Raw genomic sequence first — 16,185 nt, forward strand, 5'->3', positions numbered from 1 at the left:
CGATATTATCCAGTACGTCCCCGGTATATACGACGTGCGGCATTATCCGGTACATCCCCGCTACATACAGCGTGCGGCATTATCCGGTACGTCCCGGCTATACATAGCGTGCGGTATTATCCGGTACGTCCCCGGTATATACGACATACGGCATTATCCGGTACGTCCCGGCTATATATAGCATGCAGTATTATCCAGCACGTCCCAGGTATATACGACGTGCGGCATTATCCGGTACGCCCCCGGTATATACGACGTGCGGCATTATCCGATACATAACCGCTACATACAGCGTGCGGCATTATCCGGTACGTCCCGGCTATATATAGCGTGCAGTATTATCCAGTACGTCCCCGGTATATACGACGTGCGGCATTATCCGTTACATCCCGGTTATATATAGCTTGCGGTATTATCCAGTACGTCCCCGGTATATACGACGTGCGGCATTATCCGTTACGTCCCGGCTATATATAGCGTGCGGTACTATCCAGTACGTCCCCGGTATATACGATGTGCGGCATTATCCGGTACGTCCCGGCTATATATAGCATGCAGTATTATCCAGTACGTCCCCGGTATATACGACGTGCGGCATTATCCGTTACGTCCCGGCTATATATAGTGTGCGGTATTATCCAGTACATCCCCGGTATATATGATGTGCGGCATTGTCCGGTACGTCCAGGCTATATATAGCGTGCAGTATTATCCGGTACGCCCCCGGTATATACGACGTGCGGCATTATTCGGTATGTCCCGGCAATATATAGCGTGCAGTATTATCCGGTACGCCCCCGGTATATACGACGTGCGGCATTATCCGGTACATCCCGGCTATATATAGCGTGCAGTATTATCCAGTACGTCCCCGATATATACGACGTGCGGCATTATCCGTTACGTCCTGGCTATATATAGCGTGCGGTATTATCCGGTACGTCCCCGCTATATACGACGTGCGGCATTACCCGGTACGCCCCCGGTATATACGACGTGCGGCATTATCCGTTACGTCCCGGCTATATATAGCGTGCGGTATTATCCAGTACGTCCCCGATATATACGACGTGCGGCATTATCCGTTACGTCCCGGCTATATATAGCGTGCGGTATTATCCGGTACGTCCCCGCTATATACGACGTGCGGCATTATCCAGTACGTCCCCGCTATATACGACGTGCGGCATTATCCGGTACGTCCCCGCTATATACGACGTGATGCATTATCCGGTACGCCCCGGCTATATATAGCGTGCAGTATTATCCAGTACGTCCCCGGTATATACGATGTGCGACATTACCCGGTACGTCCCCAGTATATACGATGTGCGGCATTACCCGGTACGTCCCCGGTATATACGATGTGCGGCATTACCCGGTACGTCCCCGGTATATACGATGTGCGGCATTGTCCGGTACGTCCCGGCTATATAGTTAGGTCCATATATATTTGGCCAGAGACAACATTTTTCTAGTTTTGGTTCTAGACATTACCACATGTGGCACATGTTAAGGAGCTGAAACTCCTAAACCCTTCATCCAATTTTAATGTGGATACCCTCAAATGAAAGCTGAAAGTCTGAACTTCAACTGCATCTGAATTGTTTTGTTGAAAATTCATTGTGGTAATGTCTAGAACCAAAATTAGAAAAATGTTGTCTCTGTCCAAATATATATGGACCTCACTATAGCTGACATGTTCCTACTATACACAGGCTCAGGCCTCAGCCTGGCTCACAGGTAAACCCCTCGGTGCCCCGCACCCCACTATGAGCAGCAGTTGGCACAATACTCTTGATTAACCATTTCCAGCCTCCATCATCCCCCCCCCCGCTAATTACTGTATAGCAGCAGCAGTGTGTGAATGAGGTGATATAATATGTGCATGCATGTGATCCGGGGCAGTGCTCCCGGTGGTCTCAGGCAGCCCACCCCGGCTCTACATGCCGCCCAGTGAGGTGTGACCCCCGCCATATACGTAGCTGTGTGGCCGCCGGCACCACGTACCATCTCCCGGCGGGCGCTGCAATGTCCGTCCTCCTCGCTGCGCGTCTGTTACTGACTGAACCATTGACTTGGTTGCCATGAGAACCAGTGCACAGTAGCTATGTGTCGTTCGTGAACGATCCGATACAAAGAGCCGGCTCCCTGCTGTGACCGAAATGAGCCGGCTCTGCAGGGTGAATGAGCCGGTTTTTTTTTTCTGGCGCCTGGAAGCAGTGAATCCTGACTGTGACTCATCTGGGGGAGGAGCAGTCAGGAGAGGAGGAGCTGTGGATAAATGCACGAGAGTTAACCCTTCAGTCCCAAATATATCCTGCCAGTTCCTCCATGGCATATATAGTGTGTGACTGTGTAAGAGGAGGGCCGCAGCACATTGTCATCATCATCATCTGCAATGAGCTGTGCGTTACCTTTAGTCCCGAATAAAGCTCCACTTTCCTGTCCCCTCCTCCCTGGCGTATACACACAGTATATGGTGTGTGTAGGAGGAGAGACTCCGCACATTGTTAGGTATATCATCATCTCATAGTGTGAGGCCGGGTTCACATTGCGTTTATGGCCCTGCGTTCAGCGGGATCGTTACAAAGCGGCACTAACACTGTAACGGATGAGGTAACGCCCCCATTGGCCGCAATGCTACTAACGCATCCAAAATCGGCCTGATGCGTTACTTCATGACGCCCCCTGGAGCGCGGTCTGCAGCATTTGTGGGGGCGCCATGAAGTAACGCATCAGGCCGATTTTGGATGCGTTAGTAGCATTGCGGCCAATGGGGGCGTTACCTCATCCGTTACTGCGTTAGTGCCGCTATGTAACGATCCCGCTGATCGCAGGGCCAGGAGGATTCAGGACAACACTGCAGGGAGGAGGAGAGACGGCGGCAGTTGTTGCTGCTAACGGCTCACACTCACTTGTGAGGGACGCACGTGATTCTCGTACGAGTCTCACGCATGGAAACCTGGCACTGCCGCCAGCACTCGGACCGGAGCGTGCGGCTACATGTACTTCTATGCAGCCGCACGCTCCAGTCCCAGGGCAGTGCCAGGTTTCCATGCGTGAGACTCGCACAAGAATCGTCCGAGTATCTCGCTAGTGAGTATGAGCCCTAAGGGTAGGGGAAGTAATATAAAGTGATTTTAGGCAAAACCTGTGGAGAGATCCCGGGCCAGCCCCAATCATTATATAGGGTTACGCTGGTCTCACACTTGCATATTTTGGATGCACACGGATTCGTTTTCGTCTCCATTGACTTTCAGTGGTGGCGGATGGGACTTGCGTGTGCATCCAGTTGTCACCGTTTTCCCGCAGATCCGCATGTCTGCATATTTTATCAGATGCACAAAAACGCTGCTTGTTGCAGTTTTGTGTCATCTGAAAAACACGCAGGCGCATGGAGACGCACGGATCCGCAGCTACACGTCTGGAATTAACATGGAGCTCTATGGAGCACGGATCCGGGACAACACGGATCCATGTGCTTCCGTGTGCAGGAATCCGTTCTGCGTCACTGAGCATGCTCGGAAGCGAGGGATGTGCTGTATGGGACCAGTCTGCAGACATAATATAGACTATGCCCGCATGCTGCTCTGTCATACAGTGATCTTTCCTGCCTCACTAGAAGGGCTTGTGCCCTGCGCTATGCTGTGGTAATGATAAGAAAATGTATTGGGAGCATGTATGGGGGCTCCTGGTTAGGGGCTGCGTTCACACTAGTGCAGGGGCAGACATAGACTGTAGTGGGCCACTGTGCAAGAAATTTTTCGCCCCCCCCCTTCATAGGGCAACAAACTTATTTGTTATCTAATATTGAGTCTATGCAGGGCTGGATATAATATCTGTATAGAATATAATGTAACCCCCCATAGAATATAATGCAGTCCCCCCATATAGTATAATGCAGACCCTCCATAGAATATATGGCAACCCCCTCATAGGATATAACGCAGCCCCCATAGAATATAATAAATACAGCCCCCCTATAGAATATAATGTAGCCCCAAATAGAATATAATACAGCCCACCTCCCCATAGAATATAATGTGGCCCCCCCCATATTATATAACACAGCCTGCCCTTATAAAATATAATGTAAAATGTACCCCCATGGTATATAACACAGCCGCATAATGTATAGCCCAGCAACACATGGTATACAACCCACCATGGTATATAGCCCACCATGGTATAATACACCCCAGCATGGTATATGGCCCCCCCCAGAATGGTATAATACAACCCAGCATGGTATATAGCCCCCCCAGCATGGTACAATTCAGCCCAGCATGGTAAATAGCCCACCAGCATGGTATAATACAGCCCAGCATGGTATATAGCCCCCCCCAGCAAGGTATATAGCCCCCCAGCATGGTATAATACAGCACAGCATGGTATATAGCCCCCCAGCATGGTATAATACAGCCCAGCATTGTATATAGCCCCCCGAGCATGGTATAATAAAGCCCAGCATGGTATAATACAGCCCAGCATGGTATATAGCCCCCCCAGCATGGTATGATACAGCCCAGCATGGTTTATAGCCCCCCCAGCATGGTATGATACAGCCCAGCATGGTATATAGCCCCCCCAGCATGGTATAATACAGCCCAGCATGGTATATAGCCCCCCAGCATGGTATAATACAGCCCAGCATGGTATAATACAGCCCAGCATGGTATAATACAGCCCAGCATGGTATATAGCCCCCCCCAGCATGGTATAATAAAGCCCAGCATGGTATAATACAGCCCAGCATGGTATATAGCCCCCCCAGCATGGTATGATACAGCCCAGCATGGTTTATAGCCCCCCCAGCATGGTATGATACAGCCCAGCATGGTATATAGCCCCCCCCAGCATGGTATAATACAGCCCAGCATGGTATATAGCCCCCAGCATGGTATAATACAGCCCAGCATGGTATATAGCCCCCCAGCATGGTATAATACAGCCCAGCATGGTATATAGCCCCCCCAGCATGGTATAATACAGCCCAGCATGGTATATAGCCCCCCAGCATGGTATAATACAGCCCAGCATGGTATATAGCCCCCCCAGCATGGTATAATACAGCCCATCATGGTATATAGCCCCCCAGCATGGTATAATACAGCCCAGCATGGTATATAGCCCCCAGCATGGTATAATACAGCCCAGCATGGTATATAGCCCCCCAGCATGGTATAATACAGCCCAGCATGGTATAATACAGCCCAGCATGGTATATAGCCCCCCCCCCAGCATGGTATAATAAAGCCCAGCATGGTATAATACAGCCCAGCATGGTATATAGCCCCCCCAGCATGGTATGATACAGCCCAGCATGGTTTATAGCCCCCCAGCATGGTATAATACAGCCCAGCATGGTATATAGCCCCCCCAGCATGGTATAATACAGCCCAGCATGGTATATAGCCCCCCAGCATGGTATAATACAGCCCAGCATGGTATAATACAGCCCAGCATGGTATAATACAGCCCAGCATGGTATATAGCCCCCCCCGCAGCATGGTATAATAAAGCCCAGCATGGTATAATACAGCCCAGCATGGTATATAGCCCCCCCAGCATGGTATGATACAGCCCAGCATGGTTTATAGCCCCCCCAGCATGGTATGATACAGCCCAGCATGGTATATAGCCCCCCCCAGCATGGTATAATACAGCCCAGCATGGTATATAGCCCCCCCAGCATGGTATAATACAGCCCAGCATGGTATATAGCCCCCAAGCATGGTATAATACAGCCCAGCATGGTATATAGCCCCCCCAGCATGGTATAATACAGCCCATCATGGTATATAGCCCCCCAGCATGGTATAATACAGCCCAGCATGGTATATAGCCCCCAGCATGGTATAATACAGCCCAGCATGGTATATAGGCCCCCCAGCATGGTATAATACAGCCCAGCATGGTATATAGCCCCCCCAGCATGGTATAATACAGCCCAGCATGGTATATAGCCCCCCCAGCATGGTATAATACAGCACAGCATGGTATATAGCCCCCCCAGCATGGTATAATACAGCACAGCTTGGTATATAGCCCCCCAGCATGGTATATAGCCCCCCCAGCATGGTATATAGCCCCCCCCGTATGGTATGATACAGCCCAGCATGGTATATAACCCCCCCAGCATGGTATAATACAGCAAAGCTTGGTATATAGCCCCCCAGCATGGTATATAGCCCCCCAGCATGGTATATAGCCCCCCAGCATGGTATAATACAGCCCAGCATGGTATATAGCCCCCCAGCATGGTATAATACAGCCCAGCATGGTATAATACAGCCCAGCATGGTATAATACAGCCCAGCATGGTATATAGCCCCCCAGCATGGTATAATACAGCCCAGCATGGTATATAGCCCCCCAGCATGGTATAATACACCCCAGCTTGGTATATAGCCCCCCAGCATGGTATAATACAGCCCAGCATGGTATATAGCCCCCCCAGCATGGTATAATACAGCCCAGCATGGTATATAGCCCCCCAGCATGGTATAATACAGCCCAGCATGGTATATAGCCCCCCAGCACGGTATGATACAGACCAGCATGGTATATAGCCCCCCAGCATGATATGATACAGCCCAGCATGGTATATAGCCCCCCAGCATGGCATAATACAGTGCAGCACGGTATATAGCCCCCCCCAGCATGGTATAATACAGCCCAGCATGGTATATAGCCCCCCAGCATGGTATAATACAGCCCATCATGGTATACAGCCCCCCAGCATGGTATAATACAGTCCAGCATGGTCTATAGCCCCCCCCCAGCATGGTATAATACAGCCCAGCATGGTATATAGCCCCCAGCATGGTATAATACAGCCCAGCATGGTATATAGCCCCCCAAGCATGGTATAATACAGCCCAGCATGGTATATAGCCCCCCCAGCATGGTATAATACAGCCCAGCATGGTATATAGCCCCCCCCAGCATGGTATAATACAGCACAGCTTGGTATATAGCCCCCCAGCATGGTATATAGCCCCCCAGCATGGTATATAGCCCCCCCAGTATGGTATGATACAGCCCAGCATGGTATATAACCCCCCCAGCATGGTATAATACAGCAAAGCTTGGTATATAGCCCCCCAGCATGGTATATAGCCCCCCAGCATGGTATATAGCCCCCCAGCATGGTATATAGCCCCCCAGCATGGTATAATACAGCCCAGCATGGTAAATAGCCCCCCAGCATGGTATAATACAGCCCAGCATGGTATAATACAGCCCAGCATGGTATAATACAGCCCAGCATGGTATATAGCCCCCCCAGCATGGTATAATACAGCCCAGCATGGTATATAGCCCCCCCAGCATGGTATATAGCCCCCCCCAGCATGGTATAATACAGCCCAGCATGGTATATAGCCCCCCCAGCATGGTATAATACACCCCAGCTTGGTATATAGCCCCCCCAGCATGGTATAATACAGCCCAGCATGGTATATAGCCCCCCCAGCATGGTATAATACAGCCCAGCATGGTATATAGCCCCCCAGCATGGTATAATACAGCCCAGCATGATATATAGCCCCCCAGCACGGTATAATACAGCCCAGCATGGTATATAGCCCCCCAGCACGGTATGATACAGCCCAGCATGGTATGATACAGCCCAGCATGGTATATAGCCCCCCAGCATGGTATAATACAGCCCAGCATGGTATATAGCCCCCCAGCATGGTATAATACAGCCCAGCATGGTATATAGCCCCCCAGCATGGTATGATACAGCCCAGCATGGTATATAGCCCCCCAGCATGGTATGATACAGACCAGCATGGTATATAGCCCCCCAGCATGATATGATACAGCCCAGCATGGTATATAGCCCCCCAGCCTGATATGATACAGCCCAGCTTGGTATATAGCCCCCCATCATTGTATATAGCCCCCCAGCATGGTAAATAGCCCCCCCAGCATGGTATAATACAGCACAGCTTGGTATATAGCCCCCCAGCATGGTATATAGCCCCCCCAGCATGGTATAATACAGCACAGCTTGGTATATAGCCCCCCAGCATGGTATAATACAGTACAGCTTGGTATATAGCCCCCCAGCATGGTATAATACAGCACAGCTTGGTATATAGCCCCCCAGCATGGTATATAGCCCCCCAGCATGGTATATAGCCCCACCAGTATGGCATAATACAGCCCACTAGTGTTGTGGTACGGTGCGTTGTCATGTGTAGCAATCCTGATCCAGATTACATCCCTATACTTAACATAGGGACGCACAGACCTGCGTTTGCATCAGGATCAGGATGCATCAGGTGCACCAACACATATCACAGCACTTACTAATTCACAAAGGACATTAATAAAAAATGCCACAATACATGTTAAGACTACAACCGAGGAGGAGCCGGAGCCTGATCACAAGAGCTGACAATCTGAGGAAGCAGCAATGCTGAGTAACAGTCTGCACTGCGTCACACAGCCGCATAGTGTATAGCCCAGCAACACACACATGGTATACAACCCACCATGGTATATAGCCCACCATGGTAAAATACAGCCCAGCATGGTATATGGCCCTCCCCAGAATGGTATAATACAGCCCAGCATGGTATATAGCCTCCCCAGCATGGTATAATGCAGCCCAGCATGGTATATATCCCCGCCAGCATGGTACAATTCAGCCCAGCATGGAATATAGGCCACCAGCATGGTACAATACAGCCCAGCATGGTATATAGCCCCCCAGCATGGTATAAAACAGCACAGCATGGTATATAGCCCCACCAGCATGGTATAATACAGCTCAGCATGGTATATAGCCCCCCCAGCATGGTATAATACAGCCCAGCATGGTATATAGCCCCTCCCCCAGTATGGTATAATAAAGCCCAGCATGGTATAATACAGCCGAGCATGGTATATAGCTCTCCAGCATGGTATGATACAGCCCAGCATGGTTTATAGCCCCCCCAACATGGTATGATACAGCCCAGCATGGTATATAGCCCCCCCCAGCATGGTATAATACAGCCCAGCATGGTATATAGCCCCCCAGCATGGTATAATACAGCCCAGCATGGTATATAGCCCCCCCAGCATGGTATAATACAGCCCATCATGGTATATAGCCCCCCAGCATGGCATAATACAGCCCAACATGGTATATAGCCCCCCAGCATAGTATAATACAGCCCAGCATGGTATATAGCCCCCCCAGCATGGTATAATACAGCCCATCATGGTATATAGCCCCCCAGCATGGTATAATACAGTCCAGCATGGTATATAGCCCCCCAGCATGGTATAATACAGTCCAGCATGGTATATAGCCCCCCAGCATGGTATAATACAGCCCAGGATGGTATATAGCCCCCAGCATGGTATAATACAGCCCAGGATGGTATATAGCCCCCCCAGCATGGTATAATACAGCCCAGCATGGTATAATACAGCCCAGCATGGTATATAGCCCCCCCCCAGCATGGTATAATACAGCACAGCTTGGTATAGAGCCCCCCAGCATGGTATATAGCCCCCCCAGCATCGTATATAGCCCCCCAGCATGGTATAATACAGTCCAGCATGGTATATAGCCCCCCAGCATGGTATAATACAGCCCAGGATGGTATATAGCCCCCAGCATGGTATAATACAGCCCAGGATGGTATATAGCCCCCCCAGCATGGTATAATACAGCCCAGCATGGTATAATACAGCCCAGCATGGTATATAGCCCCCCCCCAGCATGGTATAATACAGCACAGCTTGGTATAGAGCCCCCCAGCATGGTATATAGCCCCCCCAGCATGGTATATAGCCCCCCCAGCATGGTATATAGCCCCCCCCAGCATGGTATATAGCCCCCCCAGTATGGCATAATACAGCCCACTAGTGTTGTGGTACGGTGCGTTGTGATGTGTAGCAATCCTGATCCAGATTACATCCCTATACTTAACATAGGGACGCACGGACCTGCATCTGCATCAGGATCAGGATGCATCAGGTGCACCAACACATATCACAGCAGTTACTAATTCACAAAGGACATTAACAAAAAATGCCACAATACATGTTAAGACTACAACCGAAGAGGAGCCGGGGCCTGATCACAAGAGCTGACAATCTGAGGAAGCAGCAATGCTGAGTAACAGTCTACACTGCGTCACACAGCCGCATAGTGTATAGCCCAGCAACACATGGTATATAGCCCACCATGGTATAATACAGCCCAGCATGGTATATGGCACCCCCAGAATGGTATAATACAACCCAGCATGGTATAATACAGCCCAGCATGGTATAACACAGCGCAGCATGGTATATAGCCCCCCCAGCATGGTACAATTCAGCCCAGCATGGTATATAGCCCCCCAGCATGGTATAAAACAGCACAGCATGGTATATAGCCCCCCAGCATGGTATAATACAGCTCAGCATGGTATATAGCCCCCCCAGCATGGTATAATACAGCCCAGCATGGTATATAGCCCCCCCCAGTATGGTATAATAAAGCCCAGCATGGTATAATACAGCCCAGCATGGTATATAGCCCTCCAGCATGGTATAATACAGCCCAGCATGGTATATAGCCCCCCAGCATGGTATGATACAGCCCAGCATGGTATATAGCCCCCCCAGCATGGTATGATACAGCCCAGCATGGTATATAGCCCCCCCAGCATGGTATAATACAGCCCAGCATGGTATATAGCCCCCCCAGCATGGCATAATACAGCCCAGCATGGTATATAGCCCCCCCAGCATGGTATAATACAGCCCATCATGGTATATAGCCCCCCAGCATGGCATAATACAGCCCAGCACGGTATATAGCCCCCTCCAGCATGGTATAATACAGCCCAGCATGGTATATAACCCCCCAGCATGGTATAATACAGCCCAGCATGGTATATAGCCCCCCCAGCATGGTATAATACAGCCCATCATGGTATATAGCCCCCCAGCATGGTATAATACAGTCCAGCATGGTATATAGCCCCCCCAGCATGGTATAACACAGCCCAGCATGGTATATAGCCCCCAGCATGGTATAATACAGCCCAGCATGGTATATAGCCCCCCAGCATGGTATAATACAGCCCAGCATGGTATATAGCCCCCCAGCATGGTATAATACAGCACAGCTTGGTATATAGCCCCCCAGCATGGTATATAGCCCCCCCACATGGTATATAGCCCCCCCAGCATGGTATGATAGAGCCCAGCATGGTATATAACCCCCCAGCATGGTATAATACAGCAAAGCTTGATATATAGCCCCCCAGCATGGTATATAGCCCCCCCAGCATGGTATATAGCCCCCCCAGCATGGTATATAGCCCCCCCAGCATGGTATAATACAGCCCAGCATGGTATATAGCCCCCCAGCATGGTATAATAGAGCCCAGCATGGTATATAGCCCCCCAGCATGGTATGATACAGCCCATCATGGTATAAAGCCCTCCAGCATGGTATGATACAGCCCATCATGGTATAAAGCCCTCCAGCATGGTATAATACAGCCCAGCTTGGTATATAGCCCTCCCCCAGCATGGTATAATACAGCCCAGCATGGTATATAACCCCCCAGCTTCGTATATAGCCCCCCCAGCATGGTATAATACAGCCCAGGATGGTATATAGCCCCCCCAGCATGGTATAATACAGCCCAGCATGGTATATAGCCCCCAGCATGGTATAATACAGCCCAGCATGGTATATAGCCCCCCAGCATGGTATAATACAGCCCATTACGGTATAATACAGCCTAGCATGGTATATAACCCCCCAGCATGGTATGATACAGCCCAGCATGGTATATAGCCCCCCAGCACGGTATGATACAGCCCAGCATGGTATATAGCCCCCCAGCATGGTATAATACAGCCCATCATGGTATATAGCCCCCCAGCATGGTATAATACAGCCCAGCATGGTATATAGCCCCCCAGCATGGTATGATACAGCCCAGCATGGTATATAGCCCCCCAGCATGGTATAATACAGCCCAGCATGGTATATAGCCCCCCAGCATGGTATAATACAGCCCAGCATGGTATATAGCCCCCCAGCATGGTATAATACAGCCCAGCATGGTATATAGCCCCCCAGAATGGTATAATACAGCCCAGCATGGTATATAGCCCCCCAGCATGGTATGATACAGCCCAGCATGGTATATAGCCCCCAGCATGGTATGATACAGCCCAGCATGGTATATAGCCCCCCAGCATGGTATGATACAGCCCAGCATGGTATATAGCCCCCCCAGCATGGTATAATACAGCCCATCATGGTATATAGCCCCCCAGCATGGTATAATACAGTCCAGCATGGTATATAGCCCCCCCAGCATGGTATAACACAGCCCAGCATGGTATATAGCCCCCAGCATGGTATAATACAGCCCAGCATGGTATATAGCCCCCCAGCATGGTATAATACAGCCCAGCATGGTATATAGCCCCCCAGCATGGTATAATACAGCACAGCTTGGTATATAGCCCCCCAGCATGGTATATAGCCCCCCCACATGGTATATAGCCCCCCCAGCATGGTATGATACAGCCCAGCATGGTATATAACCCCCCAGCATGGTATAATACAGCAAAGCTTGATATATAGCCCCCCAGCATGGTATATAGCCCCCCCAGCATGGTATATAGCCCCCCCAGCATGGTATATAGCCCCCCAGCATGGTATAATACAGCCCAGCATGGTATATAGCCCCCCAGCATGGTATAATACAGCCCAGCATGGTATATAGCCCCCCAGCATGTTATAATACAGCCCAGCATGGTATATAGTCCCCCCAGCATGGTATGATACAGCCCATCATGGTATAAAGCCCTCCAGCATGGTATGATACAGCCCATCATGGTATAAAGCCCTCCAGCATGGTATAATACAGCCCAGCTTGGTATATAGCCCTCCCCCAGCATAGTATAATACAGCCCAGCATGGTATATAACCCCCCAGCATGGTATAATACACCCCAGCTTCGTATATAGCCCCCCAGCATGGTATAATACAGCCCAGCATGGTATATAGCCCCCCCCCAGCATGGTATAATGCAGCCCAGCATGGTATATAGCCCCCAGCATGTTATAATACAGCCCAGCATGGTATATAGTCCCCCCAGCATGGTATGATACAGCCCATCATGGTATAAAGCCCTCCAGCATGGTATGATACAGCCCATCATGGTATAAAGCCCTCCAGCATGGTATAATACAGCCCAGCATGGTATAATACAGCCCAGCATGGTATATAACCCCCCAGCATGGTATAATACACCCCAGCTTCGTATATAGCCCCCCCCCAGCATGGTATAATACAGCCCAGCATGGTATATAGCCCCCCCCCAGCATGGTATAATACAGCCCAGCATGGTATATAGCCCCCAGCATGGTATAATACAGCCCAGCATGGTATATAGCCCCCCAGCATGGTATGATACAGCCCAGCATGGTATATAGCCCCCCAGCACGGTATGATACAGCCCAGCATGGTATATAGCCCCCCAGCATGGTATGATACAGCCCAACATGGTATATAGCCCCCCAGCATGGTATAATACAGCCCAGCATGGTATATAGCCCCCCAGCATGGTATGATACAGCCCAGCATGGTATATAGCCCCCCAGCATGGTATGATACAGCCCAGCATGGTATATAGCCCCCCAGCATGGTATAATACAGCCCAGCATGGTATATAGCCCCCCAGCATGGTATAATACAGCCCAGCATGGTATATAGCCCCCTAGAATGGTATAATACAGCCCAGCATGGTATATAGCCCCCCAGCATGGTATGATACAGCCCAGCATGGTATATAGCCCCCCAGCATGATATGATACAGCCCAGCATGGTATATAGCCCCCCATCATTGTATATAGCCCCCCAGTATGGTATGATACAGCCCAGCATGGTATATAGCCCCCCAGCATGGTATAATACAGCCCAGCATGGTATATTGCCCCCCCAGCATGGTATATAGCCCCCCAGTATGGTATAATACAGCCCAGCATGGTATATAGCCCCCCCAGCATAGTATGATACAGCCCAGCATGGTATATAGCCCCCCAGCATGGTATGATACAGCCCAGCATGGTATATAGCCCCCCAGCATGGTATGATACAGCCCAGCATGGTATATAGCCCCCCATCATTGTATATAGCCCCACAGTATGGTATGATACAGCCCAGCATGGTATATAGCCCCCCAGCATGGTATAATACAGCCCAGCATGGTATATAGCCCCCCAGTATGGTATAATACAGCCCAGCATGGTATATAGCCCCCCCAGCATAGTATGATACAGCCCAGCATGGTATATAGCCCCCCAGCATGGTATGATACAGCCCAGCATGGTATATAGCCCCCCAGCATGATATGATACAGCCCAGCATGGTATATAGCCCCCCATCATTGTATATAGCCCCCCAGTATGGTATGATACAGCCCAGCATGGTATATAGCCCCCCAGCATGGTATGATACAGCCCAGCATGGTATATAGCCCCCCCAGCATAGTATGATACAGCCCAGCATGGTATATAGCCCCCCAGCATGGTATGATACAGCCCAGCATGGTATATAGCCCCCCAGCATGGTATGATACAGCCCAGCATGGTATATAGCCCCCCATCATTGTATATAGCCCCCCAGTATGGTATGATACAGCCCAGCATGGTATATAGCCCCCCAGTATGGTATAATACAGCCCAGCATGGTATATAGCCCCCCCAGCATAGTATGATACAGCCCAGCATGGTATATAGCCCCCCAGCATGGTATGATACAGCCCAGCATGGTATATAGCCCCCCAGCATGGTATGATACAGCCCAGCATGGTATATAGCCCCCCATCATTGTATATAGCCCCCCAGTATGGTATGATACAGCCCAGCATGGTATATAGCCCCCCAGCATGGTATAATACAGCCCAGCATGGTATATAGCCCCCCAGTATGGTATAATACAGCCCAGCATGGTATATAGCCCCCCCAGCATAGTATGATACAGCCCAGCATGGTATATAGCCCCCCAGCATGGTATGATACAGCCCAGCATGGTATATAGCCCCCCAGCATGATATGATACAGCCCAGCATGGTATATAGCCCCCCATCATTGTATATAGCCCCCCAGTATGGTATGATACAGCCCAGCATGGTATATAGCCCCCCAGCATGGTATAATACAGCCCAGCATGGTATATTGCCCCCCCAGCATAGTATGATACAGCCCAGCATGGTATATAGCCCCCCAGCATGGTATGATACAGCCCAGCATGGTATATAGCCCCCCAGCATGATATGATACAGCCCAGCATGGTATATAGCCCCCCATCATTGTATATAGCCCCCCAGTATGGTATGATACAGCCCAGCATGGTATATAGCCCCCCAGCATGGTATAATACAGCCCAGCATGGTATATTGCCCCCCCAGCATGGTATATAGCCCCCCAGTATGGTATAATACAGCCCAGCATGGTATATAGCCCCCCCAGCATAGTATGACACAGCCCAGCATGGTATATAGCCCCCCCAGCACAGTATGATACAGCCCACTAGTGTTTTGATACGGTGCGTGGTGATGTGTAGCAATCCTGATGGATCCTGATCCAGATTACATCCCTATACTTAACATAGGGACGCACGGAGCTGCGTTTGCATCAGGATCAGGATGCATCAGGTGCACCAACACATATCACAGCACTTACTAATTCACAAAGGACATTAATAAAAAATGCCACAATACATGGTAAGGCTACAACTGAGGAGGAGCCGGAGCCTGATCACAAGAGCTGACAATCTGAGGAAGCAGCAATGCTGAGTAACAGTCTACACTGCGTCACACAGGGGAGAATGAGGCCCTCACTTCACAGGCAAAGACCTAGAACGAGGACTGTGGAAAACGGATTTCTATTTTAAAAAAGAGCCGTTTAAAGAGCCGTCTCTTTTTGGTGAGCGGAGCCGAAAGAGCCGGATCACCAAAAAGAGCCGAACTTCCCATCACTACTGGGTAACGGCTCTCCAGCACTGTCTCCCGGGAGCCGCCCCGCCCCTGGGTTTGTGGCTAGAAGAACCAGCCTACATGAGTATTAGTGCAGCACAACAATGCCCGCCATTCCGACAGAACGTTAGCCACAGAGACGCTAAATAGAACATTTCCATGACAACGCCACGTCTTC

General features: G+C 50.1%; 1 protein-coding gene across 3 annotated transcripts in view; it reads right to left on the bottom strand.

The window, feature by feature from the left end:
* LOC141086200 (uncharacterized) overlaps positions 1-16,185 on the bottom strand; it is a 38,377-nt gene that overhangs the window by 22,028 nt on the left and 164 nt on the right. The window contains exon 1 of one of the 3 annotated variants that reach the window (XM_073572027.1): positions 16,089-16,172. The exons of 1 other annotated variant lie outside the window; for it this stretch is intronic. Coding sequence is in view for 1 of the 2 variants with exons in the window: in XM_073572024.1 (XP_073428125.1) it covers positions 2,011-2,013 (3 nt within the window). In the remaining variant the exon portion in view is untranslated. Of the gene's footprint in view, positions 1-2,010; positions 2,192-16,088; positions 16,173-16,185 lie in introns of those variants that run through there. One more of the 3 variants, XM_073572024.1, reaches the window with a different exon arrangement.

This window comes from Dendrobates tinctorius, unplaced genomic scaffold (genome assembly GCF_039654945.1).
Source record: "Dendrobates tinctorius isolate UK_male_01 unplaced genomic scaffold, ASM3965494v1 ptg000030l, whole genome shotgun sequence".
NCBI lineage: Eukaryota > Metazoa > Chordata > Amphibia > Anura > Dendrobatidae > Dendrobates > Dendrobates tinctorius.